The 12,005-nt window shown below is 41.8% G+C and overlaps 1 protein-coding gene across 1 annotated transcript in view; it reads right to left on the bottom strand.

Annotated features, from left to right (window-relative positions):
* The window catches only part of Col24a1 (collagen type XXIV alpha 1 chain), a 305,980-nt gene extending 299,778 nt beyond the window's left edge, over nucleotides 1–6,202 (bottom strand). The window contains exons 1-2 of the mRNA XM_042685239.1: nucleotides 6,102–6,202; nucleotides 582–778 (exon numbers count right to left, since the gene is read on the bottom strand). Of these exons, the coding sequence (XP_042541173.1) occupies nucleotides 582–778; nucleotides 6,102–6,202 (298 nt within the window). The remainder of the gene's footprint in view (nucleotides 1–581; nucleotides 779–6,101) is intronic.
* Between the last annotated feature and the right edge of the window lie 5,803 nt (nucleotides 6,203–12,005).

The raw sequence follows: 12,005 nt of genomic DNA, 5'->3' as shown, positions 1-12,005 counted from the left end.
TCTTTCTCCTGTGCCCGCCTGCCTCTGCGAGGTCCCCTGGGATGGATGTGAAGGATGCTCTCTTTGGTGGCCCATACAGGGATAGGCTTCCCCAGTGGATTTGCTCCCCCCTCCACTTCGGATGGGGGTCTGACCAGATGTCTTGGGACCTATCCTGAGGTCCTACACGCCTGTTGCCAGAGGACCACCAAGGGAACTTTCTCCTGACCAAGCGCTCTACCTGCTGCCCATCCAACTCCAGCTAATTAAGTCCTACCCCAAGTAAGTGACCAATTGACCAGACTTCTGGGTTTCTGATTTCTGTATTTCCATAGTAAGACCACCTGGGCCTTCATGGGCCAATCGAGCCCTCTCCCCACCACCTCCATCTGACCAAAAGTGCCTAGAACTCGCCTCTAGGGCCTACCATGGCCAAGGGCTCCGTGGAGAAAATGTGCCAACATTTCTAATTGGTGCCCCCCCCCCCCCCCGCAACTGTTATGAGCCAAATTGCACTGCTGAGGATGCTCCACAGCAAGCTTTTGCTTCCAGATGACTTACTATGGAAAGGACACAACCAAATTTCTTTACATTAAGGCTACCTGGGACTTGGTGGGCTGCTGAGCCTTTCTGCTCCCTTCCTCCTCCTTCCAAGGCTTTTCTCCATTGGGAGCGCAGAGCCCTCTGGAGCTCACTTTGGGCTAAACAGCCACCTGAAAGACCTCGTGGCCTTTGCCTACAGAAGCAGTGCAGGCCTCGTGGTCGGCCACCACATGTGGCTTGAGGTATTATTGGTCCCCTGCATAAACCCAAAAAAGGCCTTATCTGTCCCCCTGTTCTCTCTCCTTCACCCTGTCTCCGAACTCTGATCTCCAGGCAGGAGGCTCTTCGCTATTTGACTGACTCCACCCACCACCTAAAAGCCTTCAGGACAAGGTAACCAGCCTGGGTCCGTGGCAGAGGAGCCCCAACAGAGACTCCAGGAGTGGGGTCCCCAGAGACTCCAGCAGTCGCTCCCTTCCTGACCCCATGACACCCTTTAATTAAGATTTTTGGGGACGCCCTCTCCTAATTATTGGGATATGTCCGTCTGCCTTCCCAAAGCACCAGAGATGCCTGGAGCAGTGGGACAGGCTCCAGAGTCCTACCAAATTTCCCAAATTGTCTCCCAGAGACACCCCATTGACCGGCCTGTGGTCTAATCTTAAGAGTCTTGACTGAATGATTTACAGTAAAAAAAAAAAAAAAAAAAAACCTGACTTGTTTGTCTACCAAAATCTGGTCTCACTACCATGGCCACCACTGGCCTAAATTCGGAACCTTAGGTTTTACTCTTACTGATTTAAACAATTCTCCAGCGAAACAGGGAGGAATCTGAGGTCCCCTAAACTTAAGCCTTTCTCTGACTGCCACTCCAGAGACCCCCGTCTGCTCGTCCTGTTCTGTCCACCAAGTCCTTCTCTGCCATGAGCTTCCCAATCATCTCCTCTAGAAAAGTAACTCCTTATCTTGTAGCAGCTCAATCTGTCTCTCACCCCCCTTTTCTCTCTCTCCCCCCTCTTTCCCTCTCTCTTTTCTTTGATGACCGTCAACACCAAAGATCCTTTTCTCCTTCCTTGTTCTTCTAACTATATTCTTGCTATTTTGCAGTTGGTTGAGATTCTCTAAACTAAAACTGTCTGCTTCAGGCAAACTCCTTCTGCTGACCCCTGTCCCTGTGCCTGTGTAGCTGACACAAGTTGAGGGTGGGCATAGGCCTCCAAAGGTAAAACACAAGCTAACAGCCCTGCTTAAACACCCTCTAAACAAACCCCTTACACATTTCTCAACCCCCCTCTATGGCTAATAACACCTTCTTCGCTTCCAGACCCTGAATGAATGGGCCTCTACTCAGGCTCTTTTGTTAATCTGTCACTGACAGTAGTTGGCTGGCAAACACACTGAGGCCAGCCTCTCTCTTTTACTGTTCTCTCTATCCCACTCCAAAATCCCATAATAAAAACGAACCAGTCCTTTTCCTCTTTGGGACTCAGACAATAATGCAGTCCTTTTCTCTTTCCTGAGTCCACTCACTTCAAAATCTGGATTCTTAATTTCTCTTCTAGGAGGCTGCAGAAGAGAAATCCCTCCCTCCCACCTCTTCCAATAACACTCTCTCTACAATTACTCATTACACTCAATTACATTCACTTGTCAGTCTCTTCATTATGCCACATCCTCCTTTTAAATCTCTTCAGGTTAAAAGTGCTACCTCTCTCCCTTACAAAACTGTTCAGCCACCCCCTCCCCCAATTCTCACTACAGGCCCAGGAAGCTGACACCTAGGAAGAGACAAAGGCCATATGATGGGTTTTTCTACAACCCTCACTCTTCTACCAACTTTACTCCTCTCTCCTCTTCACTCTTTTTTTTTTGTCAGTCATGGGGCTTGAACTCTGGGCTTGGACACTGTCCCTCAGCTCTTCAGCTCAAGGCGAGCGCTCTACCACTTGAGCTACAGCGCCACTTCTGGTTTTTTTTCTAGTGGTTTATTGGAGATAGGAGTCTCACGGTCTTTCCTGCCCGGGCTGGCTTTGAACTGCGATCCCCAGATCTCAGCCTCCTGAGTAGCTAGGATTACAGGCGTGAGCCACCAGCGCCCGGCCCCTCTTCACCTCTTCTAGGTGTTAGAACATTCAATTCATATACTATTGTGCCTCATCACCAAAACTGATTTAAAGATGTTCTGCTCAAGTTATCAATGTCTGTTTAAGCATGGGAATTCTGTTAAATTCTTTTTGTCAAAATTTGCCTTGTATTTTGTTTGGTATTACCTACTTTTCCAACATTGACTAAGTGGTTTTTTATCATACTGGATAAAACAATATCACTTTGCCACTGGAATTCCAAAAAGACTTATGGCCAATTTTCATTTTTTTAAAAAAACCTGTGTGCCTTAAAACTTTTAAGTGTGTGTGTGTGTGTGTGTGTGTGTGTGTGTGTGTGTGAACATGTTCAACATAATCTCATTGTAATACATAAAAACTGTGTAAAAAGTATCTTCTTCTATTTCTTGGTACTGATATTTCCTGAATTTTGTGTTGAAGAAGTTGTTTGTTAAAACAAAACATCTTTATTAAGGGTAGTAGTGAAAGGAATGAGATCCAGCTCAGCTCCTAGCCAGCTGTGACAAAGAACACTAATGAGATAAGAAAATGTAAACAAAGAAAAAAAGCTAGTAAAAAAGGCCTTGGAAAGGGGAACTGAGGAAACACCTTTGGATAAGAAAGTATTTTGAAAATGAGAATTGTCTTAAAAGATAGAAATTAAGACAAACTCCAGAAGGTTCTAGTAGGTGGCAGATGGTATGTATATGTTATAAATTCTTATAAGATAAAGCTTATTAAAATTGGGATGTAATTAAGTTAGCTATGATTTAAATACTGATGTAAAACCAGCATATCATTATGTCCATCTAAAGTCAAGTGTCTTTTACCAGTCTGTGTATAAATTTGTAAGCAACTCAGCAGGAGATCTGGCAATCCATCCGAGGGATGCGGTCTAGCCCAGATCCTGCCTGACCATCCTACTTCCACCATGGTAGACTGGACTCCTGCCTGACTCCATCACATGCAGCTGATTCTTGGTGAAAGACTGCTTTAGATTTACACAAACTAAGACTCTTGTGGGACACTCTCTGTAAACCTTGCCCAGCCTGACCTGAAAAAGCCATTTATGTTGTTATGCTATTGAAACAGGTGTAGGCCAGGAGGGCCTCTTGTGAACTTTGGTTATCAGGTTTTCCAGGCAGCCAAGCTATACTATATCTATGCTAAATCTCTCCTCCTATCTCTTGTGTTTTGTCATTGCAGAGTTCTGGCTGTAGCGTCTGCTCCTGGATGACGAGCAGATTCTGCCCCCCTTGCAGCCAAGTCTCCTCCCAGTACCTGTGTTACTTAGGTACCTGGCACACCTGGAAGAGGTGGAATCTGCTGAAGTCACATCTGGATTCAATATGGCCACACCTTTCTCCCACCTGGTCCCACCTCCCTTTACCTGGCCACACCTCCCTCCTCCCCACACCCTAGATAAGGCATGGCCTGGGTTCAGATGCTCTCTTTGCCAGCTGTGTGGAGTGCCAACCTGGCCTAGTGCCATCCGAAATGATGAATAAACCTACCCCTTACCTGAATACCACATGCATGGTATCATTCTTACTCAGCAGCCTCTTTAAAAACCTAACATAAATGGTGCCGTGAACTCGGGAAGGGTTTAAAGTCAGGATAAGTGGGATTCCTCTCTGTGGTTTTTTTCCTTTTTTCTTTTTTTGCTCTGAGCAATACCCCCAGTTCTGACAGCCTTTTTGTGAATCAGTCTGCTGTGGACACAGCACATCAATACCATTGCTGGCCACTGCATCCACCTCCACACTTAAACATTTTGGTGACTGAACTACTCTCTAAGGGTTCTCTGTCACTCAGTCTCTCTCCAGATGTAGTACCATGCCAGAGAACCTGCTAGGCCTTTAACTGAAAGGCCGGTCACCTCTGAAGCTGAGGACATTTGACTCCGGTTTCTTGGCCACTCCTCCCTAGTGGGCTCAGTGGTAAATTGGGATGCCACTTCCATCCAATAAGCCCTCCTTCACTCACTAAATTTTTCTCTCCTGTGCTTTTAATGGGGTATTGTGTGTGTGTCACTCCCAAACCGTGAAACCCTTTTGAAATGCCTCCTGCGCTCCCTGGAAAGCCAGGATGCCTAATTTTTTATGCCATTCTTAGATTTAGACAATTTTGCCACTGAAATGGTAAATGGCCAGAAGTCTGTTTACTTTCAGGCTCTCTTTGCTCTCTCTGCCAATCATGTCCAACTTTCCCTATCTCTCTCTTTCTCTTTTCCACAGCTTTTTGGCTTGTGCCCTGAAGAGTGCAATGCAGACTGGGTCCTAGGGACCCCCCCTCTAGGTTCCCTCTCAAAGGCTAGCCACTCTAGGTTTGAAAATTGTCAGTTTCCATTTGTTTGGGTTTTCTTTGCCTGTTCTCTGTCTTGATAAGCCCTTCACCTCTGCCTCCCAGTCATCTCTTCTAGAAAGGCAACTTTCCTTGTCTTATAGTTCAATCTTTCTCTCTTTCCTTGAGAGTACCCATACTCTGTTAGAGGGTGCCTCTTCTCTTCTGCTTCTTTGTCTGCAGGTTTTCTTACCATCACGATTTTTTTTTCCAGAAATTCGCCATCTTGGCCACATGGTGGGTGAAGGGTTTGGTCCCATCTGACCCTTACCCTTCCACCAAGCTTACTACTCCTCAACCCATTTATTCTAAGGTTCCTTGCTAACAAGTTGCTGCCTCTTTTCACAGGCCCTGGTAACTGAGGCCCAACCATCTGATGTGCTTTGATAGCAAAGCTGTCTAAACATTGTTGTCAAAAATTTTAGGTTTTGAGTTTTGCCTTTTTTGTTTGGTGTTGTGTATTCTAGTACTGACTACGTGGTTCTAAAATATTGGGCAAAATAATGTCATCTTACTGCTGGAATCCCAAGAGTCTATGGCTGTTATTTATTTTTGGGTGCTGTAAAACTTAATGTGCAGTGTGTGTGCATGCCTATGTGTGTATGTCTGTGTCTGTAAACTTGTTATCTGGCATTGTAATCAAGTTATTTGGCTTAAATTGTCTGAGATTACTGAAGTTTGTTCAGTTTGAATTTGTAGTTCAGTGCCACCCAATTTACGTGTAGTCCAGATCCAGTCCATGTCTTCCTACCTTGAAGACAGCCTTACTCCTGCCTAGACCATCCTGACTACCACCACCATGGTAAAAGTAGACTGGAGTCCTGCTTGACTCCATTACATGCAGCTGGTTCCTGGTGTAAGATTGCTTTGGATTTGCAAAAGCTAAGACTCTTGTGTGACATTCTTTCTGTAACATTAGATTTGTAATCTTACCCAGCCTAACTTGGAAAAGGCTGGCTATGTTGTTATGCTAGTGAAACAAGTGTAGGCCAGGAGAGCCTCTATCTGTGCTAAAATTCTTATCACATCTAATGAGTTCTGTCATTGCAGAATACTTGTTGGTCAATTCTTGATAAGGAACCTTTCCAGCCCATGACCAATGTGTGTCCTCCTATGTCATTCATGTTAACTGACCTTGTCACGTGGTCAGCTGTTTGCCTGATCTTTCCAAAAGTCTCTTTCAACAGGATAACATCCCCTGCCCAGGACAGCACCTGGGAAGAAGTCAAGGCCATCCTGTTCCAACAGGCAACTAGAGCCATCACTTAAATTGCCCTGCCTTGCCCAGCACAGACCTGGACCCTAAAGACTCCAGCTCCAGGGATTCCTTGATGCTCCCAGTCCAGCAGGAAGTAGCCAAAACCCATGACACCCATTGGCCTGGTACCTTTAAATATCTCTGCCACCTCCTCCTCAGGTTATTGTGATCCTAAAGCAGGAAAAGTCTTACTCCCCCTCCTCCAGGATGCTGAGAATCAGGTACCATGCTATGTCTCCAATCCAAGACAGAAAAGGCAATTTCAGGTCTTTGATAGTCCCTTCTGGGAATCAATCCCTCCATGGCATATTCCTCTCTTGGGATATGTACAACAATTTTTGCCTTTTATTCATTGTGTCTTGCATCTTAGATAACTATTGTCATGGAAAAAGAGGACCTTTACCAACCACTGTCAAGCAGATAGTTCTTGGATGGTACCCAGCTGAGCAAGAAAGCAGGGACCCCTAACTACTTTGCCCCTTTACAGCAGGAAGTAGCTCCAGAAGAAATGACCTCCACCCATACCCCCTAGCCTGGTATGCCTATTTTTATTAAACAACAAGGGGGGAATGTAAGCATTATGCCCACCTTTGGTCCTCAGCTCCTCCCAGTCCTGGAGTTCCTACCATACAGCTGGCCCCTCCCTCTCTCCACCCAGACCCACCTGAGCTCCCATCTTTCTCATTTCCTGCCCCCAGACCCTCCTGCTGCCTGGATAGGAACAGGTGCCATGTGCTCCCTCTTGGGGGAAATATGGCTCCTCTAATAAACCTTGTAATAATCTTTCTCCTGTGCTTGCTTGCCTTTACATTGTCCCCTGGGATGGATGTGAAGGATCCTTCAACATGGTCTTTATGAATATTGATGCAATGTTTTTCACAAAGAGATGATCATAGTGTACATTATCCAATGATAAAAGACCTTTTATGTCTAGCTTATGATATTTTTGGTGTTCTGATACCTGCAGGTAACAGACTAAGCTTCTTTCCTCCAAAATTACTTTTGCTTCTAGTTGTCTGACACAGTTTTACACAGGATTTTTTTTTTCTTCACCCATTTTGACACATTTTAGGTAAAATGAATTGTATCAAAATTGTTCAATAAACTGATCCAGAATTTTTTTCTTTGGATCTATAATTAAATCTACTTACATTTATTAACATGTTTTATTTTATCTATTCAAGTTTGGATTATGGTTACCACTTTTGTTGTCTTTTGAAAAAAGTTGGGTTTTGTATGAGTTTCTTTTTGAGCTTTAGAAAAGTTTGCCTTTTAATTCTAAAGGTTCCCTTTAAAATGATCAATATAATGCCTTAAGTCTTTCTTTTAAACATATCTATACTTCACTACTGTTGCTCTTGAGTCACCATCTGAGTCACATCTTCTTTTCTTTCAGTTATGTTTCTCTCCTCCCCTTTTAACCTTTTTGTACTATATGTACAACCTCCATGGGAGGTTTTTTAGGTTATACTCATTCTACTATTTTATTGTTAAATACCATTATATTTCTTTTATTTGAACTGCCAACTTTGAATATTAATTAGCTTCTCCAGAGGCAATCAGCAATCTTCCATTACTTTCCATCTTATTTTCCTCCTCTTCATCCTGTGGTTTGCTGGTTGTACAATTCCTACATTGTTAATGTATGTGGTGTTTATAGTCTACTGTTTCCATACTTTCTTCTGACAGGTTCATTGAGACATTTGCAGTCGTTTCCTCTACTTCTCTTTTGCTCAAGTTTATTCTCCATTAGTTCCTCAAGGAATGTGCCTGGGAATACTTCCTCAGTGTTGGACTTTTCCACATTGATCTGTTGTAGCCTCATATTTTAAGTTACATTGATTCTTTCTTTCCTTGTATTATTTTACAGATATCGTGGCACAGTCCTCAAAAGTATAATATTAAACCAGAGAAATCTGAAGTTAAACTTTTTTCCTTTAAAAGCAACACTTTCTTTTTTAACCATTGTATCCTTAAAGAGTCGTTCTTTATCTTTGAAATGCAGTGACTTTATTAGAATATATCTCCTTGTTGACTATGCTGGACAAATGTTTCCAGTTATGTAATATGCCCATTAATTGTATATATGCATGCAAGACTTTTTTTCATCTTTTAAAAAAATATTTTTGTTGTAAAGATACTGTACAGAGGGGTTACAGTTACATGAGTAAGGAAATGAGTACATTTCCTATTGAGCATTGTTATTCCTCCTTTGTTTTCCCCCTACTATCCCTTCCCTTCCCACCTTTCCAACTCCTCCCTCCCCACCCCTAAAGTTGTGAAGTTTCAACATACTGACAAGACTTTTTTTAACTTCAACAAAGTTTGTGTTCATTTTCAACATAGTGACAAGACTTTTTTTTTTAACTTCAATGAAGTTTTGTTTTGTTTTGTGGGATTTTTTTGCCAGTCATGGGGCCTGAACTCTGGGCCTGGGCGCTGTCCCTCAGCTCTTCAGCTCAAGGCTAGTGCTCTACCACTTGAGCCACAGCACCCCTTCTGGCTTTTTCTGCTTATATGATGCTGAGGAATTGAACCCAGGGCCTCATGCATGCAAGGCAAGCACTCTACCACTGAGCTACCTTCCCAGCCCTCAACACAGTTTTTAAATTGAATCTTATAAAAATAATTCTATTTTGTAGTTTTACATTCTTCTTAAAAATTCTCCTTGAGTATACTGAATCATACTGTCTTCTGTATGCATCATTTGTAACATTTCTCTATAATTCTTTTAGCATTTTTCTTCAGTTCTGTTTGTTTCTTAGTTTCCTTTATTGTGTTTTCTATTAGGTCAATTTATTTTTATGATTCTTTCTATTTATTTCAATTGACAAAGTACTTTCCTTATGATATTGAACTCTATAAGTTCTCAAGTACAATTCCTTTTTTTTTTTTTTGTCAGTTAGAGCCTGGGAGCTGTCCCTGATCTTTGGTGCTCAAAGCTAGTGTTTTACCACTTGAGCCACAAATCTACTTCCAACATTTAATTGGTTAATTGGAGACTTTAATTGAACATTCTTGCCCCAGCTAGCTTTGAGACACAATCCTCAGATCTCAGACTCAAGAGTAGCTAGGATTAAAGTTATAAACCACCAGTGGCAATGCCTTATACTTTTTAATGTTGTGCTGAGTTTTTGTCTTATGCAATCTTTCTTCACGAAATGTAATTTAGGTTTTTCTTTCAAAATATTTGGCTAACCTCTTTATCTGTTTAGTGGCAGTATTTTTTGTGTTCATTCTCATTTTTACCATTTCTTTACATCTCCCTTAAGCTATGGCAACTTCTTTAATTACTCATATTTCCTAGCCAAACAATTTATGAAAGAATACTTTGAGAACAGGCCTCAATTTCCAAGTCTCAAAACTGCTTCTGTGCTACAAGAATCTGCACCAAAAGTGGAACAAAGAACCAAGGAAAAGTGATATATACAAGACAATATGATGACAAAATGATCTGTACAACTTGGGGGTAGGGAGGGTGAGGTAGAGGGAAAGTAAGAGAAAATGAGGAAAGGGGTAACAAGTTTGACAAGAAATGTGCTTATTACCTTATGTAACTGTAACCCCTCTGGACATCACCTTGACAATAAAAAAAAAAACTTAAAAAATGACTTGTTCTTCACCCTACTTTTTCTCTGTACCACATTTCATCTAGGAGCACAGCCAACTCTGCCTGGAATCTCTCAGCTCCTTTCTGTGTCCACTTCCATTGCTACATGCTTCAGAAGGAACCCTACACCTCAGCAAGTGCATTTTTAAATTTTTGAGATCCCTTCTGATTTGAGTGCTGTCCCTGAGCTTTTTTTGCTCAAAGCTAGTGCTTTTCCTCTTGAGCTACAGCACCATTTTCAGCATGTTTTGAGTAGTTAGTTGTAGAGTGGATTTTCCTGTCTGGGCAGGCCATCATTAGATCTCAGCCTCCTGAGTAGCTACAATTAAATGTGTGAGCCACCAGTGCCAGGGTGGAGTCTTCCTTCTTGGTCCCTGAGCACTTCTTGTACACAAGGGCAAAATTTTAGGTCCATCAGAGTCTACTTATTGCTTTGAGGAAGTTTTTTTTTTTGCTGATGCTTTCTGAAATATCATTGTGCATAGGTGGCATCAATCTTTCACTGCATATTTCATAGGTTTCTAGATTATGTTAGTCTCCTAATTTTGTTGAAAATGAAAGTTTTAGTTTTATTTAGAATTTTTCTTTTGTATTAGATTCAAGAACAGAGGTGGAAAGAGAATATCTCATAGTTTCATGCTTATATTTAAAGTGTATCTAATTCATAGACAAAAAAACCTAAGGCAGAAGTTCGTTTGTTTTTTAAATAACATATGAAAGCCACATGCACAGTTTGGTAGAACTAGTGTTGAATCACATCAGTTTGACTTGAAAGCCTATGTTCTGTGGTTCCAGCACACTGTCTCATGGCTATTGTATTCCTCATACAAGCCTGTGCCTCCTTTGCAAACCTCACTAACTAATCATGGTGGCATTGTTTTTCCTCCACAGAAATTTCATAGTAGGCCACTAGCTTATAGCTGAAGTGAAACTAGGTATCCCAGTCGAACGCTTTTCATGACTTAGTGGAAATAGGTTCAGCACATTTTGCATGAATGTCAAGGGCAGAGGAAGGCACATAGGAGAAAGACTGAAGAAAAGAGCTGGAGGGAGGGAGAGAAGGAAAGAAGAAAGGAACAAAAAGGAAGGAGGAATGAAGGAAAGAAGAGAGAAAGGAAAAAGAAAGAAAGGAAACAAGGAAGGAAGGAAAAGAGAATGGGAGAGGAGGGAGGAAAGGAGAGAAAGAAGGAGGAAGAAAGGAAAAGGAAATTTTAACCTAGAGCAAAGGCTGTTGAACATTTAATTTAGGCCTGTCTTTAAATACCAGACAAGATATTGGGCAAGCCCTTGTTGCTTTAGATTACTTTTCAGACAGGGTCTCAGTTTTCAACCAGGTCCAGCTTGAAAATGTATCCTCTTACCTATGCCTCTTGCATTAACACTTAGGTATTTGGTATCAATAGAAAGAACAATAAATAAAAAAAGATTTCAGCAATGTTACTTGTTTTATAAGTAGCCTTACTCATACAGCCGATCCAGTTTATGTCACTTACAAAATCCGTGCCATTTTACCCCTTACTATCGCTTTTTCCCCTACTATCACTTCCCTCCCTACCTTCCCAACTCCTCCCTCCCCCGACTTCCAGTTGTAAAGTTCATTTTCAACATAGTGTCTTGTACATCTCATTGTTACAACGGGTCAGCCTGTATCACTCATGTAACTGTAATTCCTCTGTACAGTATCTTTACAATAAAAAATTTAAAAAATCAGTTGCCGTTAAACGGATTATAAGCCAGACACTATATTATATACTTTACATTTTTTGAGACTAAGTGTAGTGGAATGGTCTCTGTGGCTTACTCCTGTAATATTAGCTAGTCAAGAGGCTGAAATCCAGAACCAGCCTGAACAGAAATATCTATAAGACTACAACCTCAGAGTACTGAGTAGAAAGTGAAGCTTGAGGTCTAGTTCAAGCGGTAGAGCACCAGACTGGCAAGCAAACCAAGAAAATATGAGATCTTGAATTCAAATCCTGGTACTGAAAAAAAAAGAACAAGGAGGAGGAAGAGAAGGAACAGGAGAAAGAAGAAAGAAAGAAGGAGGAAGAAGAAGAAGAAGAAGAAGAAGAAGAAGAAGAAGAAGAAGAAGAAGAAGAAGAAGAAGAAGAAGAAGAAGAAGAAGAAGAAGAAGAAGAAGAAGAAGAAGAAGAAGAAGAAGAAGAAGAAG

This window comes from Dipodomys spectabilis, unplaced genomic scaffold, assembly GCF_019054845.1.
Source record: "Dipodomys spectabilis isolate Male_0828 unplaced genomic scaffold, ASM1905484v1 ptg000002l, whole genome shotgun sequence".
Taxonomy (NCBI): Eukaryota; Metazoa; Chordata; class Mammalia; order Rodentia; family Heteromyidae; genus Dipodomys; species Dipodomys spectabilis.
Note: the sequence above shows the minus strand (reverse complement) of the source record. Positions and strands in the feature narration are given on the sequence as shown.